At 38.5% G+C, this 23,096-nt stretch overlaps 1 protein-coding gene across 1 annotated transcript in view; it reads left to right on the forward strand.

The window, feature by feature from the left end:
* The window catches only part of LOC147378025 (cation channel sperm-associated targeting subunit tau-like), a 58,727-nt gene that overhangs the window by 17,839 nt on the left and 17,792 nt on the right, over positions 1-23,096 (forward strand). Inside the window, 5 exon segments of the mRNA XM_086323671.1 lie at positions 2,457-2,579; positions 10,439-10,483; positions 11,392-11,460; positions 14,387-14,466; positions 22,797-22,940. Of these exon segments, the coding sequence (XP_086179797.1) occupies positions 2,457-2,579; positions 10,439-10,483; positions 11,392-11,460; positions 14,387-14,466; positions 22,797-22,940 (461 nt within the window).

The raw sequence follows: 23,096 nt of genomic DNA on the forward strand, positions 1-23,096 counted from the left end.
ATTGTCTTATATATACTCTTTGTTTTGCAGATAAAGAAATAGGTACTGTAAGGTTTAAAGAAATTTCTTAAGGTCATAGAACTAGTAATTGGTGGAGCTGAGAATACAGTCAGTCTGGCTTCAACCGACTTCATTATACCGTCTCTCACACCAGGGCTTGCTCTGCTGAGTTTACTTCTGTTTACAGTTAAACTTCCTAGAATCCTAAATGTATCTCAGAGTTGTCTTTAAAATGAGAGATACTATTTCATTTAGCTTCAGGATTCCTTGATTAGTCCAACTGTTTCCTGATAGTTTTATTACATCTGTTGAATTTTAGTGAAATCCTAAAATATTTTCTCTGTGTCATATATATGTATATATGTGTGTGTGTGTGTTTGTGTACATATGTGTGTGTGTGTGTGTATATATATTTCAAACTTCATTTTGCCTAAATGTTGAGTATTGAAAATACTTATTTAAACGTGTTTAAAAAAGCATTATTTTCCTAAATGCAATCCATATTATTTCTTTTACTTTGCAAATAATTTTCCTATGCTTTTTTGCCAAGTTTTCAGGAATTTTGTAGATATATGTTCGTTTAAATAAAACCTGCAAATAATACTGGAAAAAATATAAATTAATAGGGTGCTTATTTTCATTAGATAATCAAAATAATTTTCCTATGTTTATTTTAATAGGAGGTATTAGTTTGATTAGTATAAGAAGAGAGTTTTAGTGGAACTCTAATGGAAAGTTTTGGAATTATCTAGTAATATTAACATAGAAAATTGGACAAGCAAACAAAGAAATGTGAACAAAAAAGCAAGACATTAATTCCAGGGAAATTAAAAAAATTATACAGGACTAGAAACATAATCATTGTAAGTGTATTATTAAATCCTAAAAATAGTTACATATACATAATAAAACCACTAAGTATTAGTCCAACAAAAATGTATGAAATATATTGGAGGACTAATGGGAAAAGAAATGTGAAAGTTGTGGGATGAGGCTACTGACAGCTAATATTTTTCTTCCACAATAAGCAGTCAATAGATTGTATCTAAATGACCTCAGTGTTTATAGTAGAATTATTTATAGTGCCAAGATATGGATGCAACCTAAGTGTCCATCAAAAGATAAATGGAAAAAGAAGGTATAATACATACATGTATACACAACAGAATACTACTCAGCCATAAAAAGAATGAAATTTTACCGTTTGCAGCAAAATGGATGGACTTGGAGGGCATTATGCCAAGTGAAATAAGTCAGAAAGAGAGACAAATTCTGTATTATATCACTTATATGTGGCATCTAAAATATACAACAGATTAGTGAATATAAGAAAAACGAAGATTCACAGATATACAGAAGACAAAAATAATGGCTACCTGTGGGGAGATGGAAGGAGGAGGAGCAAAACAGGGATGGAAAATTAAGAGGTACCAACTATTAGGTATAAAGTAAGCTACATGGATATATTTTACACATGGAGAAGATAGCAGATATTTTATAGAACTATAAGTGGAGTACAGCCTTTAAAAACTATGAATCACTATGTTGTACACCTGTACTTTATATATTGCACATCTGAGACTTCCTGGGGGTCCAGTGGTTAAAAATACACCTGCCAGTGCAGGATCAAACATGGGTTTGATCCCTGGTCTGAGAAGATCCTACATGCTCATGTAGCAACTGAGCCCATGTACCACAACCGTTCGAGCCCGCACACCTAGAGCCCATGCTCTGCAGAGAAGCCACCGCAGCAAGAAGCCCTCACACTACAACTAGAGAGTAACCCACACTGTCCTCAACTAGAGAATGCCCTCACGCAGCAGTGAAGACCCAGCCAAAATAAATACGTAAATATGCCCTGCTGTTTGTAGCAACATGGATGCATTTTGAGAGCATTATGCTAAGTGAAATAAGTCAGGGAAAGACAAGCACTGTGTGATCATTTATATGTGCAGTCCAAAAAAATGAGGAAATTCCATGATGGTCCAGTGGTTAGAACCCTGTGCTTTCACTGCCCAGGGTGTGGATTCAATCTCTGATCAGGGAACTAAGATCTTACAAGCTATGTAGCACAGCCAGAAAAAAAAACGGGAAATGAACTCATAGAGAACTGATTGATGGTTGCTAGAGGTGGGGTTTGGGGGTGAGCAAAATGAATGAAAGTAATCAAAAGGTGCAAACTTCCAGTTATAAGATGAGTAAATCCTTGGGATCTAATGAATAGGATGGTGACTATAGTTAACAATACGTGTGCTCAGTCACTCAGTTGTGTCCAACTCTTTGCAACCCCATGGCTCTGTAAGTCACCAGTCTCCTCTGTCCATGGTACTTGAAATGGGTGTTTCAAAAAATGGATGCTTCAAAAAATATATTTTATGGGTGTTTTTATTCAGAAATTATGTCTGAAATTAAGACTGAAAATTTATTGTTTCTTTTCATATGTATTTTGTGTTAAGGTTCCCAGACGTCAAGATGATGAGAAGAATAATATTCGCTTAGAACTAATGCAACATGACAATACAAAAAAGTACCTTCTCTTGTTAGGGAGTGTTCAGGTACATCTTTATGAAGTAATTCAGGTATGTATCAAATCATTTTTTCACCTCGGTATCACATTGTCCAGTTGGTGTTTGTTTTCAAGATTTATCTGTACTTAATGAACTTCTTTTGCTTATTTTCTGTCTTAGGTACTTAGTAAATTCGTGTGCAGTAAACAATATTTCCCTCTGGCTCAAAAAAAAAAAGTTAGTTTGTAACAGCATAATGTTTTTTTAATTTTATTTCCTGGAGGGCAGGAAATTTCCTGTAAGTGCAGGTTGTTCAGTTGTGTCCAACTCTTTGTGACCCCATGGACTGTAGCCTGCCAGTCTCTTATGTCCTTGGGGATTCTCCAGGCAAAAATACTGGAATGGGTAGCCATTTCTTTCTCCAGGGGATCTTCCCCACCCAGGGATCAAACCTGGGTCTCAGGCATTGCAGGCAAATTCTTTACCATCTGAGCCACCAGGGAAGTCCCTAAGGGTAATGATACAACCTAAAAGACTAAGCATGCTTTTTGTTTGTTTTATTTTGTTTTCTTACATGTCTCAAAACAAGACTCAGACCACAAACTCTCTTAACTGTCAGTTCCAGTTTCAGTTCAGTTCTTTTTTTTCCTAATTTATTTATTTTTTACTGAAGGATAATTACTTTACAGAATTTTTTTGTTTTCTGTCAAACCTCAACATGAATCAGCCATAGGTATACATACATCCCCTTCCTCTTGAACCTCTCTCCCATCTCCCTGCCCATCCCATCCCTCTAGGTTGATACAGAGCCCCTGTTTGAGTTTCCTGAGCCATACAGCAAATTCCTGTGGCTATCTATTTTACATATGGTAATGCAAGTTTCCATGTTACTCTTTTCATACATCTCACCCTCTCCTCCCCTCTCCCCGTAAGTCTATTCTCTATGTTTGTTTCTCCATTCCTGCTCTGTAAGTAAGTTCTTCAGTCCCATTTTTCTAGATTCCATATATATGCATTAGAATACAACACTTATTTTTCTCTTTCTGATTTACTTCACTCTGTATAATAGGTTCTAGGTTCATCCACCTTATTAGGAACTAATGCAAAAGTGTTTCTTTTTAATATTCCATTATGTATATGTACCCCAACTTCTTTATCTATTCATCTGTGGATGGACATCTAGGTTGCTTCCATGTTCTAGCCATTGTAAATAGTGCTGCAGTGAACAGTGGGATACATGTGTCTTTTTCAATTTTGGTTTCCTCAGGATATATGCCTAGGAGTGGGATTGCTGGGTCATATGGTGGTTTTATTCCTAGTTTTTTAAGGAATCTCCATACCATCTTCCATAGTGGCTGTATCAATTTATATTCCCACCAACAGTGCAAGAGTGTTCCCTTTTCTCCACACCCTCTCCGGCATTTATGGTTTGTAGACTTTATGGTGATGGCCATTCTGACCACTGTGAGGTGATATCTCATTGTAGTTTTGATTTGCATTTCTCTAATAATGAGCAATGTTGAACATCTTTTCATGTGTTTGTTAGCCATCTGTATGTCTTTGGAAAATGTCTGTTTAGGTCTTTTTCCCACTTTTTGATTGGGTTGTTTGTTTTTCTGCTATTGAGTTGTATGAGCTGCTTGTATATTTTGGAAATTAATCTTTTGTCAGTTGTTTCATTTGCTATTATTTTCTCCCATTCTGAGGGTTGTTTTTTCAGCTTGCTTATAGTTTCCTTTGCCATGTAAAAGCTTTTAAATTTAATCAGGTCCCACTTGTTTACTTTTGTTTTTATTTCCATTACTCTAGGAGGTGGGTCATAGAGGATCTTGCTTTGATTTATGTCTTCGAGTGTTCTGCCTATGTTTTCCTCTAAGAGTTTTATAGTTTCTGGTCTTACATTTAGATCTTTAATCCATTTTGAGTTTATCTTTGTGTATGGTGTTAAGAAGTAATCTAGTTTCATTCTTATACATGTAGCTGTCCAATTTTCCCAGCACCACTTATTGAAGAGGCTGTCTTTGCCCCATTATATATTCTTGCCTCCTTTGTCAAAAATAAGGTATCCATAGGTGCATGGGCTTATTTCTGGGCTTTCTATCTTGTTCCATTGGTCTATATTTTTGTTTTTGTGCCAGTACCATACTGTCTTGTTGACTGTAGCTTTGTAGTATAATCTGAAGTCAGGAACATTGATTCCTCCAGCTCTATTCTTCCTCAAGACTGCTTTGGCTATTCGGGGTCTTTTGTATTTCCCTATGAATTGTGAAATTTTTTGTTCTAGTTCTGTGAAAAATGTCATTGACAATTTGATAGGGATTGCATTGAATTTGTAGATTGCATATGGTAGTATAGTCATTTTCACAATATTGATTCTTCCTACCTAGGAACATGGAGTATCTCTCCATCTGTTTATGTCATCTTTGATTTCTTTCATCAGTGTCTTATAACTCTCTGTGTACAGTTCTTTTGTCTCCTTAAGTAAGTTTATTCCTAGATATTTAATTCTTTTTGTTACAGTGGTAAATGGGATTGATTACTTAATTTCTCTTTCTGATTTTTCATTGTTGGTATATAAAAATGCAAGTGATTTCTGTGTATTGATTTTGTATCTTGCAACTTTGCTAAATTCAGTGATTAGCTCTAGTAATTTTCTGATAGTATCTTTAGGGTTTTCTATGTACAGTATCATGTCATCTGTAAACAGTGACAGATTTACTTCTTCTTTTCTGATCTGGATTCCTTTTATTTCTTTTTCTTCTCTGATTTCTGTAGCTAGGACTTCCAGAACTATGTTGAGTAATAGTGGTGAAAGTGGACACCCTTGTCTTGTTCCTGATCTTAGGGGGAATGCTTTCAGTTTTTCAACATCGAGAATAATGTTTGCTGTAGGCTTATCATATATGGCCTTTACTGTGTTGAGGTAGATTCCTTCTTGTGCCCAGTTTTTGAAGAGTTTTAATCATAAATGGGTGCTGAATTGTGTCAAAGCCTTTTTCTGCATCTATTGAGATTATCATATGGTTTTTATCTTTCAATTTGTTAATATGGTGTCTCCCATTGATTGATTCATGTATATTGAAGAATCCTTGCATCCCTGGAATAAACCCAACTTGATCATGGTATATGGGCTTTTTGATGTGTTGCTGAATTCTATTTGCTAAGATTTTGTTGAGGATTTTTGCATCTATGTTCATCAGTGATATTGGCCTGTAGTTTTCTTTTTTTGTATTGTCTTTCTCTGGTTTTGGTATCAGGATGATGGTGGCCTTGTAGAATGACTTTAGAAGTGTTCCTTTCTCTGCAATTTTTTGAAAGAGTTTTAGAAGAATAGGCAATAGCTGTTCTCTAAATGTTTGATAGAATTCTCCTGTGAAGCCATCTGGTTCTGGGCTTTTGTTTTTTGTGAGATTTTTGATCACAGCTTCAATTTCAGTGCTTGTAATGGGTTATTCATAATTTCTATTTCTTCCTGGTTCACTCTTGGAGGATTGATCTTTTCTAAGAATCTGTCCATTGCTTCCAGGTTATCCATTTTATTGCCATATACTTGTTCACAATCAGTCAGTTCAGTTCAGTTGCTCAGTCGTATCTGACTCTTTGAGACCCCGTGAACTGCAGCATGCCAGACCTCCCTATCCATCACCAACTCCCAGAGTCCACCCCCGCCATGTCCATTGAGTCGGTGTTTGCATCCAGCCATCTCATCCTCTGTCATCCCCTTCTCCCACCTTCAATCTTTCCCAGCATCAGGGTCTTTTCCAATGATTCAGCTCAGATGTCTGAAGTATTGGAGTTTCAGCTTCAGCATCAGTCCTACCAATGAATATTCAGGACTGATTTCCTTTAGAATGGACTGGTTGTATCTCCTTGCAGTCCAAGGGACTCTCAAAAGTCTTCTCCAATACCACAGTTCAAAAGCATCAATTCTTTGGCACTCAGCTTTCTTTATAGTTCAACTCTCACATCCATACGTGACCACTGGAAAAACCATAGCCTTGACTAGACGGACCTTTGTTGGCAAAGTATTGTCTCTGCTTTTCAATGTGCTATCTAGGTTGGTTATAACTTTCTTTCCAAGGAGTAAGCGTCTTTTAATTTCATGGCTGCAGTCACCATCTGCAGTGATTTTGGAGCCCAAAAAAATAAAGTCAGCTACCGTTTGCAATGTTTCCCCATCTATTTGCCTTGAAGTGATGGGACCAGATGCCATGATCTTCGTTTTCTGAATGTTGAGCTTTAAGCCAACTTTTTCACTCTCCACTTTCACCTTCATCAAGAGGCTTTTGAGTTCCTCTTCGCTTTCTGCCATAAGGGTGGTGTCATCTGCATATCTGAGGTCATTGATATTTCTCCTGGAAATCTTGATTCCAGCTTGTGCTTTTTCCAGCCCAGCATTTCTCATGATGTACTCTGCCTATAAGTTAAATAAGCAGGGTGACAATATACAGCCTTGACGTACCCCCTTTCCTATTTGGAACCAGTCTGTTGTTCCACGTCCAGTTCTAACTGTTGCTTCCTGACGTGCATATAGGTTTCTCGAGAGGCAGGTCAGGTGGTCTGGTATTCCCATCTCTTTCAGAATTTTCCACAGTTTCTTGTGATCCACACAGTCAAAGGCTTTGGTGTAGTCAATAAAGCAGAAATAGATGTTTTTCTGGAACTCTCTTGCTTTTTCCATGATCCAGCAGCTGTTGGCAATTTGGTCTCTGGTTCCTCTAAGCCTTTTCTAAAACCAGCTTGAATATCTGGAAGTTCATGGTTCACGTATTCCTGAAGCCTGGCTTGGAGAATTTTGAGCATTACTTAGTAGTGTGTGAGATGAGTGCAATTGTGCAGTAGTTTGAGCATTCTTTGGCATTGCCTTTCTTTGGTATTGGAATGAAAACTGACCTTTTCCAGTCCTGTGGCCACTGCTGAGTTTTCTGAATTTGCTGGCATATTGAGTGCAGCACTTTCACAGCATCATCTTTCAGGATTTGAAATAGCTCAACTGGAATTCCATCACCTCCACTAGCTTTGTCATAGTGATGCTTCCTAAGGCCCACCTGACTTCACATTCTAGGATGTCTGTCTCTAGGTGAGTGATCACACCATCATGATTATCTGGGTCATGAAGATCTTTTTTGTACAGTTCTTCTGTGTATTCTTGCCACTTCTTCTTAACATCTTCTGCTTTTGTTAGGTCCATACCATTTCTGTCCTTTATCAAGCCCATCTTTTCATAAAATGTTCCCTTGGTATCTCTAATTTTCTTGAAGAGATCTCTAGTCTTTCCCATTCTATTGTTTTCCTCTCTTGCATTGATTGCTGAGGAAGGCTTTCTTATCTCTCCTTGCTATTCTTTGGAACTCTGCATTCAAATGGGCATATCTTTCCTTTTCTCTTTTGCTTTTCACTTCCTTTTTTTTCACAGCTATTTGTAAGGCCTCCTCAGACAGCCATTTTGCTTTTTTTGCATTTCTTTTTCTTGGGGATGGTCTTGATTCCTATCTCCTGTACAATGTCACGAACCTCCATCCATAGTTCATCAGGCACTCTATCAGATCTAGTCCCTTAAATCTATTTCTCACTTCCACTGTATAATCATAAGAGATTTGATTTAGGTCATACCCTAATGGTCTAGTGGTTTTCCCTACTTTCTTCAATTTAAGTCTGAATTTGGCAATAAGGAGTTCATGATCTGAGCCACAGTCAGTTCCCAGTCTTGTTTTTGCTGACTGTATAGAGCTTCTCCATCTTTGGCTGCAAAGAATATAATTAATCTGATTTTTGGTGTCAACCATCTGGTGATGTCCATATGTAGAGTCTTCTCTTGTGTTGTTGGAAGGGGGTGTTTGCTATGACTAGTTCGTCTCTTGGCAGAACTCTATTAGCCTTTGCCCTGCTTCATTTTGTACTCAAAGGCCAAATTTGCCTGTTACTTCAGGTGTTTCTTGACTTCCTACTTTTGCATTCCAGTCCCCTGTAATGAAAAGGACATCTTTTTTGGGGGTTAGTTAGAAGAACTTGTAGGTCTTCATAGAACTGTTCAACTTAAGCTTCTTCAGCATTACTGGTCAGGACATAGACTTGGATTACCATGATATTGAATGGTTTGCCTCGGAAACGAACAGAGATCATGCTGTCGTTATTGAGATTGCATCCAAGTACTGCATTTCGGACTCTTGTTGACTATGATGGCTACTCCATTTCTTCTAAGGGATTCCTGCCCACAGTAGTAGATATAATGGTCATCTGAGAATGTCAATGTTCACTCTTATCATCTCCTGTTTGACCACTTCCAATTTGCCTTGATTCATGGACCTAACATCCCAGGGTCCTATGCAGTATTGCTCTTTACAGCATCGAACCTTGCTTCTATCACCAGTCCCATCCACAACTGGCTGTTTTTGATTTGGCTCCGTCCCTTCATTCTTTCTGGAGTTATTTCTCCACTGATCTCCAGTAGCATATTGGACACCTACTGACCTGGGGAGTTCATCTTTCAGTGTCCTATCTTTTTGCCTTTTTCATACTGTTCATGGGGTTCTCAAGGCAAGAATACTCAAGTGGTTTGCCATTCCCTTCTCCAGTGGACCACATTCTGTCAGACCTCTCCACCATGACCCACCCGTCTTGCGTGGCCCCACAGGGCATGGCTTAGTTTAATTGAGTTAAACAAGGCTGTGGTCCTTTTGATCAGATTGGTTACTTGTCTGTGATTGTGGTTTCAGTCTCTCTGCCCTCTGATGCCCTTTCTCAGTGCCTACCATCTTACTTGGTTTTCTCTTACCTTGGACATGGGGTATCTCTTCACGGCTGCTCCAGCAAAGCACAGCCACTGCTCCTTACTGTTCACAATAGTCTCTTATAATCCTTTGTATTTCTGCATTGTCTGTTGTAACCTCTCCTTTTTCATTTCTAATTTTGTTGATTTGATGTTTCTCTCTTTTTTTCTTGGTGAGTCTGGCTAAGGGTTTGTCAATTTTATCTTCTCAAATAACCAGCTTTTAGTTTTATTATGCTTTACTATTGTTTGAACTCCTTATTGCCATATTCAGACTGAAATTGAAGAAACTGGAGAAAACCACTAGACCATTCAGGTATGAGCTAAATCAAATCCCTTATGACTATACCGTGGAAGTGAGAAATAGATTTAAGGGACTAGATCTGATAGACAGAGTGCCTGATGAACTATGTATGAGTGTAACATACTGGTTTGTCAAGTCGGTTCTGAGCCTTTAGGCAGAACTGACTTGAAGACAGGGTCTGGGGTAAATACATAGCACGTTAACATAGCTTAGGACAAACATTTCCATAAGAAAAATGCATTGGTTAGCTCAAGGTTTGAGAAAAGTTAAGTTCAGGTGGAACCAGGTATCACTATGGCAGCACAGAATTTTAAGAGAAACTTCTTTTTAAATTTGTATAGAGAACGGGAAAAAATGTAACACTAGTTTGTTTCTTCCTGTCGCTTATGAGAGAGAGAAAAAATGTCTGACACTTGCAGCCTATTTCCTCCGTTTGGAGACTCCTGGCCTTCCTGCCTGTTATCCTCTCAATACCAAAGGTTTCCTTGGGTAAAAAGATCCCAATAGTCCCCAAGAGATGAGAGAAGCACTGTTCTGTCATGAGTCAGCCTATCATATAGATGCGTGTTTACCCCTCAAAAGGAGTGTAGGCCTGGTGGTTCCTCTAAGTAGAAGTAGTAGGAGCATTTTTCTTTAAAATATAAATGTAAATATTAACATTTATTTCTGATACAACCTGGAAGTTTTATTTTCTTCCAAACATTCATTATTTTTATATTTTAGCTATTAGATCATATATGCGTTAAAAATCACTACCTGATTTTTTTTAATTTATGAAATGATTTAGATAATTTACAAGTGACACCATGACTATATCAGTAATTCTATATTTAATAATTTTCTTGTTTCTTTTTCTAGAAAGGGTGCTTTACTGGAGAACTCCAAGTGTTGAATAAAAATACAGTAAGAACTTTACTGAAACTTTCAAAGCCTTGTGTGCACATTTCGTGTAACTTTGCTCTGATATTGTTTTTATTCTTTTGTTACACTTCCAGTCACTGTTCGAGTTAATGTAAACATATTAAAGAGAAAGTATAATATTTGCTCAAAAAATCTTCATCTCTACTTTAAAAAAAAACGCTGCTATCTTACTGCTAAATGGTGAACACAAAAATTAGAAATCACTGGGTAAAAGAGTAAAATGCCTCTTGTTGCTGCTTTGACTGTATAGCCTCAGGATCCCCACTTGCTGAATTGAGGAAGAATTATTTTCCTCCTTGAGCAGTCTCTAAATTGGTGTTTACAGTTCTTACTGAATTTCTTTTTAAGTACTTAAAAATTATCTTGATTAATTGATCATCTACTCTGAGAGGCTTCTCCTTACAAAAGCCAAATTGAGGACAAGGAACATTAACGAAAAAATGAAGAACATTTGAGGTCATAACCTCTGATTCCCTCCTTCATTTCACATATGAGCAAGCTGAGGTTCAGAGAGATGAAATCACTTTTTCTAAATTAAAAATTTATCTTAAAATGAAAGTAGAGATGGTAAAAGTGTGAATAAATACTTAAAACATATATACATGGCTATGAATACCTATGTATGTATATAGCTCAGCATAATTGTTAGCAATTTTAAATTGATATTTTTCATATCTTAATCATATAATATTCCTTAAGTTTTATTTTAACATTTCCAGAACACCATAGATTGCTACATAGGAATTACTTCTGTAAAAATATTTTTAATGAAGAGATTCATGCTTTGGTTTTTCTAATTTAAAGATTTGTGAAGTAAAAATATCACTTGCTATAACTCTCCATTCAAATATCTTTCTGATCAAATAATAAAATAAATTTGGCACGTTTAGTTTATCTGCAGGGTGGAGGTGGAATTTATGTTCTCCTATGGAAACTTTGGTTATGGATTTTCACATCAGGTCAGTTTCCCTCTTTTAAAAATAATTCTATTGCAGCTCTTTAGTCATATAATCCTCCTGAGCCTCTTCCCTTTCCAGTTTGATAATGTTCTTTAAAATAAATATTTTTAAAAAGAATGATATTTTTCTCTAGTCTAAAGAAAAATGAAACTTCACCATTGTTTGTTTATACATTTTTAAAATGATATTTTATTCAGGATGTCTTTATTTTAAAACTTTTGTGTGTTAGTGTCTGTGTACAAATACACTTATGTGATTGAAAACAAAATTAAATATTCAAGAAGTGAGTGTATTTTTATATCTAAAAAAATCATTAAAATGGAGTCATTTATGTTACTCAGATATATTGTGCTCTAATCACAGAATCCTTTCTCACCATAATTGTTTCAGTGTCAACTCTTCTTGATTTATCAAGAAAGTAATATGCCCAAAGAAGATATCTTTCTAGCTTAAGCCCACCTCTTTAAATTTACTATGTATATCCAAAGTTGCAGTGAAGATTTTTATACATTAACATTTATCCTTTTCTTTCATTTTGTCCTTAGACTGGATTCCTATAGTGGAAATTATTTCAGTAATGACCTTTTGAAGGAATTGGTCTAGAAAAATCTACCCAATAATCTACCAACATATATTCTTATTAAGTATTTGAAAGAACTATTGATATCTCTGGGTATTGTCACAGCTTTGGGGCATTTATAAATCCAGTCTCATTAGTACTTCTGTTGTATAGAAGAAAGGACCCCTATCAGATCAGATCAGATCAGATCAGTTGCTCAGTCGTGTCCGACTCTCTGCGACCCCATGAATCGCAGCACGCCAGGCCTCCCTGTCCATCACCAACTCCTGGAGTTCACTCAGACTCACGTCCATCGAGTCAGTCATGCCATCCAGCCATCTCATCCTCTGTCGTCCCCTTCTCCTCCTGCCCCCAATCCCTCCCAGCATCACAGTCTTTTCCAGTGAGTCAACTCTTCGCATGAGGTGGTCAAAGTACTGGAGTTTCTGCTTTAGCATCAGTCCTTCCAAAGAAATCCCAGGGCTGATCTCCTTCAGAATGGACTGGTTGGATCTCCTTACACTCCAACGGACTCTCAAGAGTCTTCTCCAACACCACAGTTCAAAAGCATCAATTCTTTAGTGCTCAGCTTTCTTCACAGTCCAACTCTCACATCCATACATGACCACAGGAAAAACCATAGCCTTGACTAGACGAGCCTTTGTTGGCAAAGTAATGTCTCTGCTTTTGAATATGCTATCTAGGTTGGTCACAACTTTCCTTCCAAGGAGCAAGCGTCTTTTAATTTCATGGTTGCAGTCACCATCTGTAGTGATTTTGGAGCCCAGAAAAATAAAGTCTGACACTATTTCCACTGTTTTCCCATCTATTTCCATGAAGTGGTGGGACTGGATGCCATGATCTTCGTTTTCTGAATGTTGAGCTTTAAGCCAACTTTTTCACTCTCCTCTTTCACTTTCATCAAGAGGCTTTTGAGTTCCTCTTCACTTTCTGCCATAAGGGTGGTGTCATCTGCATATCTGAGATTATTGATATTTCTCCCGGCAATCTTGATTCCAGTTTGTTTTTCTTCCCGTCCAGCGTTTCTCATGATGTACTCTGCATATATGTTAAATAAACAGGGTGACAATATACAGCCTTGACGTACTCCTTTTCCTGTTTGGAACCAGTCTGTTCCATGTCCAGTTCTAACTGTTGCTTCCTGACCTGCATACAAATTTCTCAAGAGGCAGATCAGGTGGTCTGGGGACCCCTATACTTTACATATACTCTTGAATTTTCAGCTTTTACTACTTTATATACTCTTGGTTTTTTAAATTAGGAATTTAGAGTCAGTAGATCAGTCTTATTAAATAAGTCTACTGCTGGTTAACTCAGAAATCCCTATAAATGCATTTTTAAGTTTTACCTATGGTATATCATAATTTTTTAAATAACATTTTGGATCACAAATACGTAATGATGAAAGCCGTTAGACACGAGCTTTTTTTCTTTTCTCCTTTGATTTTTCTTCTGTTCATTCTGCCTATTTTCTTATCATGAATTGGGCCTTATAGGGATCCTTAATTGTTTAGTCCTTTTGTTACAGTCACAGTTCATGAGCACTAATTTCTGAGGTAGGTGTTGTGTGAATATAACATGTAACAATCCCAGAGATTGATCCTTTTCAAATAAACTGGGCAGGTTTTGCATTTTATTTAGGTGGATTCTACTAAAAACTAGAAACGAAGGCATTATAAGGAAAAGAGTGGGAAGTTTAATAAAAGTTCTACTTGATTTTATGTCTGTGAACTTTTCAGTTACATATTCCCTACTTACCTGTTATGGTAATGCATAACGAGTACTTGCACTGGGGAAATGAAGTTGCATTCAAACCCTGGCTCTTGTGCCTATTGGGTAGCCCTTGAACAAATTACTGATTGTTAGTATTACCTGTAAAATAGAGATACTTATCTACCTCATAGAATTATTGAGAGGATTAAAGAATATTGAAGATGTAAAATTCTTGGCAGATACTTAGTGCTCAAAGTTAATTCTTTCTTTCTCTCTTAATTAATTTCCTCCTTTTATATGTATGGGCTTCCCTTGTGGCTCAGCTGGTAAGGAATCCGCCTGCAATGCGGGAGACCTGGGTTTGATCCCTGGGTTGGGAACATCCCTTGGAGAAGGGAAAGGCTACCCACTCCACTATTCTGGCCTAGAGAATTCCATGGACTGTATACTCAGTGCTCAATGTTAATTCTTTCTTCCTCTCTTAATTCATTTCCTCCTCATTTCATTATATAATTATGTGTGTGTGTGTATATATATATATATATATATCATATAAGTCCAGGAAATAGTCATATTAGGATGAACTGAAATTGTGACTAAACAGTGTTAATATGTACTTATTATTTTCTTCAGTTAAAACCACTTCAGAAAATTATTAAGCCATCTATGTTTATGGATATTGCACCACCTCCAGAAAGAACAGACCCTGTGACGTAAGTATTAAAGTCTTACTAACAGTCATTTAAAACATGTAATCCATTTGGTGGAACATCTTGATTGTCTTAAGACATGTCCAGAATGAGCTAGTCTCCAAGGTAAAGAAAGCAGTGAATTGTTTTGCCTCAGGTGGAAGATATTTTGAGTTTCTGGATGTAGCCCTGGAGAGAGTAGTTGAGGAGGTCTGGAGATAAGAAAAAGAAGAGAAGGGTTGCCAACTTTGTGGCTAAAGGAGGGAAAGGAGTGGAAGCCTAATGAGGAAGTTGGCCAGTGAGATATTCCTTTTGCAGAAAGAGATGAGGAACTTTTAAGATCAAGGTGCCTAATAGTTGCATTTTCTGTTCTGCAGTATGGTAGCATTACGCCCATTTCCACACACTCCGTTTGTTACTTTTAAACTTTCAGGAAAAAGCTTATGGTCAAAAAATGCCATTAGTAGGCCAAAAAGTAACTTAAAATATAGTATGTAAATTAGCCTTGAAATTTCAACAGTAAAGATAGATCAAAGAAAAATGAGCACCCAAGAGAGATATTTAATCTATGGTGCTATGCAAGAATAAGGAATAGAAAATACTTGAAATGGGATTGAGGAAATTAGGTATAGAACAGGAAATTATATTCTGAAGAGCTGATTGTCCTGTCAACACTGAGCATTATCATTAAAAATAAATTTTGTCCATTTGATATTAGTGATTTGTTGAAATGGTAAAGTTTAATGTTTTTCTTATGTTTATTGATTGTTATTTCATACCCATCCATTGATTCAATAGACACTTATTGAATGTTTGCTGTACCCCAGGTTTAATGCAAAGGTAGCATGTAAAAAATAGGGTAATATGAATGAGATGGAGCCCTCCTAGAGATAAACATGAGGTCTGTGGGACACAGCCAGGGAGCTTCCTATACTTTTTAGGGGAGTTAGGAGGAAAGTATGAAGTAAGGATCCACAAAAGAAAAAGCGCTGGATGTAAGACTTGAAAAATGAGTAGTGGTGCACCAGGCTGATTTTGTAAGGGTGAGGAGACACATTCCCTAAAGAGGGCACATGAACAAATGGCGGGAGCCATAAGAGGCTATGTTATGATGGGGAACAGTGAGTGGTTAGTTGTGGGTTGCAAAGTACACAGGAATAAGGAGGGGAGCAGTAGGAGATGAGCTGGAGCAGCAGTCAGGGCAAGACGTAGCAGTCAAGAGGTCAGGCTCTAGAACCGGACTCTGTGGGCTCTCCCATGTACTAGCTGTGCAACCTTGAGCAAGTTACTTTGGCTCTTTGTGCTTCATCTATTGAATGGAATAAAAATAACAACTACTCAGTTGAGTTATTGTAATGTTAAATAAGTTGGAACATGGTAGCAAATAACAAAATTCTCAGTTGTTAACTACTTACTGAAGTAATAAATGTTTTATCATCACCATCATCATCATTGTAAGTTTATACTTCTCAAATGTGAGTAAATGTTACTGTTTTGAGTCCTCCCACATGTGGCAGTGCAACACAAAGGCACTGTAAAATATGGTGCATCTTTCTGGAGTATTACTTTGCTCAAAGATTTTGAAAGGGAAATGTTATCTTAAAATTAACATCTATATATTATATAGTAGAATTTAAAAGTCACATAAATTTTCTTTTTTTTTTAATTTTATTTTATTTTTAAACTTTACAGTATTGTATTGGTTTTGCCAAATGTCGAAATGAATCCGCCACAGGTAGAATGATTCCAAGAAATGATGTGGTTTGTGTCTGATTGCATTAAGCTATACTTCCAGATATCTTCACTGTCCTCTACCCACAGGAGTTCTTTATAGGGAAAATTTGGAAATACTTCAGATGTAGAGCCGTTGAAGAATTTTAAGTGAGGGAGTAAATAGGATTGAATATAGACAGAATTAGTTTAGTATTGGAGATCAAGGACTGGAGGAAGCTATTGCAGTAGTCTACATGAGAGGTACTGACAGTCTGAATGAAGGCAATGGCTAGATGGGTATACAGTTAATTCTGTGTGTCAGCTTGACTGGGCCATGGGGTTCCCAGATATTTGGTCAAACATTATTCTGGATGTTTTTGTAAGAGTGTTTTGAATGAGATTAACATTTAAATCAGTAGACTGAGTAAAGCAGATTGCCCTCATTGGGTAGGCTTCATCCAGTCAGTTGAAAGCCCGAATAGAACAAAGAAATCTGACCTTTCCTTTCTTCGAGTAGGAGAGAATTCCTCCTTCCCAATAATGGCCTTTGACTGAAATGTTGGCTTTTTCCTGCCTTTGGACTTGAATGGAAACATCAGATCTTCCTGGATCTGGAGTCTGAACCTCTCGCTCTCTTTCTCCCCCCCGCCCCTCCCTCCCCCACCCCGCTGCCTTCTCCCAGCTTACTTGTTTTGTTTCTCTGAATGCCTCTCACTAATACAGATTTTGATACTGAGAGTGGCTTGAGAGAAACAGAAGATTAAGGATGAGTTTTCTGAATTGGTTCTGAGTTTTTTGAAGTTAGCTCTCTAATCTGATTAGATTTAAAGACTAATGACTCCATTTCTAGTGGTAAAGAGACACTGATACTCCTCAGCATGACCTGGCAATAGTGATGTGAAAAATATCACCATTGGATATCCTTAATCAACAATTTATAAGCAAAGATATGAGTGACTATATATTTGATACTTTCAAACATTTTTGTCAAACTAGTGAACATAATGAGTTTGCTCAAGGATTCAAATTCCCAGCTCAAGCCTTGTATAAATGACCTGAAATCTTCCATGAGTGTTCTGAAGGAGACCCTGATCTCCTGTAGCCGTAATACTAAGATTACTAAGAATCAAAGGCAGAATTTCATCTTGCAGCTGGCTGAATTACAAGGCAAATTGAGCTCCCAGCTTCACAAGGTGTCAACTTTTAAAGTGAGAATATTGATTGGGACTAATTTGGCCACCTCATGCGAAGAGTTGACTCATTGGAAAAGACTCTGATGCTGGGAGGGATTGGGGGCAGGAGAAGAAGGGGACGGCAGAGGATGAGATGGCTAGATGGCATTACTGACTCGATGGATGTGAGTCTGAGTGAACTCTGGGAGTTGGTGATGGACAGGGAGGCCTGGCGTGCTACAATTCATGGGGTCGCAAAGAGTCAGACACGACTGACTTGACTGAACTGAAGTGGAACCTTCAAGTTAGAATGGGAAAATAGGAGAAAATCTTGATGAAACTGGGGACACTGAGCCCATAAATTCTGATATACCTCCTTTGCCAGTGACGTCTCTATCCGTAGCAAAGTGAAAGTGGGCTTTCTGCCTCCGTCTCAGAAGATTAACTCTGTATTGCTTGAGGAAATAGTAACCTCCTCTTCTGAGGCAGTTGCCGTGCAAGATGATGTTGATTCTCCTCAAGACTCACCCTCACAACCCCTCTTTGCTTTTAGGCTTATAACTAGATGCAAGTCCCAGCAAGCTCCTAAAGGTGAGGTTCAAAGTGTGACCCTCGAGGAAGTGCATTACACTCTAAAAAGAACTGCCTGAGTTTTCTCATTTATGTATACAAAAATCCAGGGGATGTGTAGGGGTAAGGATATTTAAGGTATTACGTATAATGGTGACAGGACCATTAAGTTGGGTCATATAAAAAATTTACTGACATGAGCTAACTAAGTAGAGATTCTGTGTTTAATTTGCAGCTTGAGGGGTTACATAGAACTCTTTACAGTGTGTTGGTTACTGAAACATGGACCAAAAGATAACCCACTATGAGTGAATTGAGAAACCAGACCTAGTTTAGTTTAATGTAGAGGAAGGGATTCAGAGGTTTAGGGAGATTATAATGTTAGAGAAAAGTGAAAAGTGTTCACTTTTCACTTTCATGCATTGGAGAAGGAAATGGCAACCCACTCCAGTGTTCTTGCCAGGAGAATCCCAGGGATTGGGGAGCCTGGTGGGCTGCCGTCTAGGGGGTCGCACAGAGTTGGACACGACTGATGTGACTTAGCAGTATTAGAGAGGATTTGTCGTTTAAGACCTACTTATTCTGAGAGGCTGCATGCAGAAGGCACACTGATTTTTATGAAGCTGAGAAAAAAGTTTGTGAGGGAATCCCCACCCTTGAAGATCCCTGTGATTGTTCTTCTCTGAGTAGACCTTGCAGTGGGAACTGCAGTCACTGGAATGGAAAACCTAAATGAATTGGGAGGAATTGGATCCCAGAGTCACAAGGTAAGTGTGGGTACTGTGCTGGACAGCAGAGTCGAAGCAGCAAACAGAGTAGTCTGACTCATGCAGAGCCATGGCATTGGATCATGATATTGCTGGAAACCAGAATACAGGAAGTCTACTAAATTCTTGCTTGATCTGTATTAGCATTGAAGTTCTAGATCAAGTGAACAAAAGTTACCTAAATCATAAAAGATGATACCGTGAAAATGCCACACCCAATATGCCAACAAATTTGGAAAACTCTGCAGTGGCCCCAGGACTGGAAAAGTTCAGTTTTCATTCCAATCCCAAAGAAAGGCAATGCCAAAGAATGCTCAAATTGCTGCACAATTGCCCTCATCTCACACACTAGCAAAGTAATGTTCAAAATTCTCTATGCTAGGCTTCAACAATATGTGAACCAAGAACTTCCAGATGTTCAAGCTGGATTTAGAAAAGGCAGAAGAACCAAAGATCAAATTGCCAACATCCATTGGATCATAGAAAAAGCAAGAGAATCCCAGAAAAACATCTGCTTCATTTAAAGCCTTTGACTGTGTGGATCACAACAAACTGTGGAAAATTATTCAAGAGATGGGAATACCAGACCTGCCTTCTGACAAACCTGTGTGCAGGCCAAGAAGCAACAGTTAAGAACCAGACATGGAACAACGGACTGGTTTCAAATTGGGAAAAGAGTATGTCAAGGCTGTATATTGTTACCCTGCTTATTTAACTTCTATGCAGAGTACATCATGAGAAATGCCGGGCTGGATAAAGCACAAGCTGGAATCAATATTGCCAGGAGAAATATCAATAACCTCAGATATGCAGATGACACCACCCTTATGGCAGAAAGTGAAGAGGAACTAAAGAGCTTCTTGATGAAAGTGAAAGAGGAGAGTGAAAAAGCTGGCTTAAAACTCAACATTCAAAAAATGAAGATCATGGCATCCGGTCCCATCACTTCATGGCAAATAGATGGGGAAACAATGGAAACTGAGAGAATTTATTTTCTTGGGCTCCAAAATCTCTGCAGATGGTGACTGCAGTCATGAAATTAAAAGACGCTTGCTCCTTGGAAGAAAAGCTACGACCAACCTAGACAGCATATTAAAAAGCAGAGACATCACTTTGCCCACAAATGTCCATCTAGTCAAAGCTATGGTTTTTCAGTAGTCATGTATGGATGTGAGAGTTGGACTGTGAAGAAAGCTGAGTGCCGAAGAAGTTATGCTTTTGAACTATGGTATTGGAGAAGACTCTTGAGAGTCTCTTGACCTGCAAGGAGATCAAACCAGTCAATCCTAGAGGAAATCAATCCTGAATGTTCATTAGAAGGACTGATGCTGATGCTGAAGCCCCAGTACTTTGGCCACCTGACGTGAAGAACTGACTCCTTGGAAAAGACCCTAATGCTGGGAAAGATTGAAGGCAGGAGATGGGGACAACAGAGGACAAGATTGTTGAATGGCATCACTGACTCAATGGACATGAATTTGAGCAAGCTCTGGGAGATGGTGAAGGACACGGAGGCTTGGCATGTTGCAGTCCACGGGGTCGCAAAGAGTCAGACACAACTGAGCGGCTGAACAACAACAAAACGTCGCAGTTGTCTGCCACTTAGAAGAGGGGCTTAGGGAGATCAGGTGGTCAAGGAAGTTTTAACTCTGATTCATCTCACAGGGGACCCAGTTGGTCCCCAAATCCATCCTGTAGTTATTTCCTCAGTTCTAGAATGCATAAATCGGAGAGGGCAATGGCACCCCACTCCAGTACTCTTGCCTGGAAAATCCCATGGACGGAGGAGTAGGCTGCAGTCCTTGGGGTCGCTAAGAGTTGGACACGACTGAGCAACTTCACTCTCACTTTTCACTTTCATGCATTGGAGAAGGAAATGGCAACCCCCTCCAGTGTTCTTGCCTGGAGAATCCCAGGGACGGGGGAGCCTGGTGGGCTGCCATCTATGGGGTCGCACAGAGTCGGACACGACTGAAGTGACTTAGCAGCAGCAGCAGAATGCATAAATAGACATATTCAGCAGTTGATGAATACCTCCCTTGACCTGTGGAATGAGGGATGTTACAGTGGGAAAGACCAAATGGTAGTCACTAGAGGTTCCAATGGTAAAACAAAAGTAATACCATATTACTGGAGGGATGGCAGAGATTTGTGCCACCACAGGGATTTGAAAGATGCAGAAGATGCAGAGATGGTGGTTCCCATCACATCCCCATTCAACTCACTTATCTTGCCTGTGCTGAAACAGATGTATCTTGGAGAATGACAGTAGATGATTGTAAGCTTAACCAGGTGGTGACTCCAAATGCAACTGCTGTACCAGATGTGGTTTTATTGCTTGAGTAAATTAACACGTCTTCAGTACCTGGCCTGCCACTCTTGATTTAGCAAATACTTTTTTTCTCCACGTTTGCTAATAAAGACCATCCATAACAGTTTTCTTTCCACAGGCAAGACCAGTAGTACACCTTCTCTGTCCTACCTCAGAGATATATCTCTTCCCAACTCTATAATTTAGTAGACAGGACTCTTGATTACTTTCTCTTATATAAGATACACACTGTCCCTTCCAGTGATGACATGCTGATTTGACCTAGTGAGCAGCACTACTGTAGACCTATTGGTAAGATATTTGCATGTTAGAAGATGGGAAATGTCTAATAAAATTCGAGGGCTTTCTACCTCAATGTAAGTCTGATAAAATTTGAGGACTTTCTACCTCCCTGGTGGCTCAGATGGTAAAAAAAAAATCTGCCTGCAATGCAGGAGACCTGGGTTCAGTCTGTGGGTTGGAAAGATCCCCTGGAGAAGGGTGTGGCTACCCACTCCAGTATTCTTGCCTGGAGAATTCCATGGACAGAGGAGCCTGGTGGGCTACAAGTCCATGGGGTTGCAAAGAGTTGAACATGACTGAGCGACTCTGACACTTTTTTACTACTTACATGAAATTTTAGGGATCCAGACATGTGGCTTGTTAAGATATTCCTGCTGAGGTGAAGGGTAAGTTATTGTGTGTGGGCTCTCCTACAACCAAAAAAGAGACATACCACCTAGTGGGATTCTTGAGTTTTGGAGACAACATATTCCTCTGGGTATGCTGCTCTGGCCAATTTACTCAGGAACCTGGGAAGAAATTTTATGTGTATATGTATGTATATATATATATATATATATATATATATATATATATATAATTTTTTATTCTCTCATTTCCTTATCATGTAACATAACGTGTATTCACTTTATATCATAATATTTAAGTATTGTAACCTTATGTCATAGTTATTTAAGTTTCAGGATATTAATCAGAGAGTAAACATCACCCAAGGACTTTACATACTCTTACAAGGAAGGAGCTAGTGAGTTTTTGGCTGTATGAAGGAGAGTTGTATCATGTAAGGTGAATTATGACCTTTTTATTTTCTCATTTGTAAATAAAGCATGCTGTAAGGAGATGTGTATGGGTGCCAAGTTGACAAGGGGATGAACTTATGATGGTTAATTTTTTGTGTCCACTTGACTGGGCCATGACATAAAGATTTGAACCTAGAGATAAGAAGAGAAATCTGGGCTCAAATGCTTTCTACATCTCCTTAGAACTTCAGATCCTTCTCTCCTTTCTCATCTTTGCTACCCGTAATCTTATATAGTTGCTACTGCTGCTGCTAAGTCGCTTCAGTCGTGTCCGACTCTGTGTGACCCCATAGACGGCAGCCCACCAGGCTCCCCCGTCCCTGGGATTCTCCAGGCAAGAACACTGGAGGGGGTTGCCATTTCCTTCTCCAATGCATGAAAGTGAAAAGTGAAAGTGAAGTCGCTCAGTCATGTCCGACTCTTAGCGACCCCATGGACCGCAGCCTACCAGGCTCCGCCGCCCGTGGGATTTTCCAGGCAAGAGTACTGGAGTGGGGTGCCATTGCCTTCTCTGAAATCTTAGTAGTAGGAGTACTCAAAAGGCCACTCTCTCAGTATTTCTGACTTCCTCTTTCCTAGCTCTGTTCTCTAGCGGTCCAATGTGGATATGTGAGCTTACAGTTTAAAACAGAGAGTGATTCAAAAGTAATAGCTAACATTGATTTTAGAAGTGTACTTTTGTATAATTTTAATATTTAACTTTATTGCCATTTTCCAGAAATGTTATTATACCACAGCCAATAGCATATCCAGCATTCTTATCCCCAGACCTGAATGTTACTGTTGGGGTGCCAGCTACATCCCAGTCCAACCAGCCATCTGTCGTGCAACTTGAAAAACTTCAGCAACAACCCCGGGAAAGGTAAAAAACCAAACCGTAACAAAACAAAATTTTCATCTTATTTATGTATTATGTATACATTAATTTTTTCCTTTGAGACATGGGCTTGCTGTTGGTCTGGAAAACTTCATCATGGTGATATTTCATGTGCCCAGAGGTTATTCCAGAGTTTTGCTT

Source organism: Bos grunniens, chromosome 2 (genome assembly GCF_055505025.1).
Source record: "Bos grunniens cultivar Pamir isolate PY7600 chromosome 2, Bosgru_T2T1.0, whole genome shotgun sequence".
NCBI classification, from domain to species: Eukaryota; Metazoa; Chordata; class Mammalia; order Artiodactyla; family Bovidae; genus Bos; species Bos grunniens.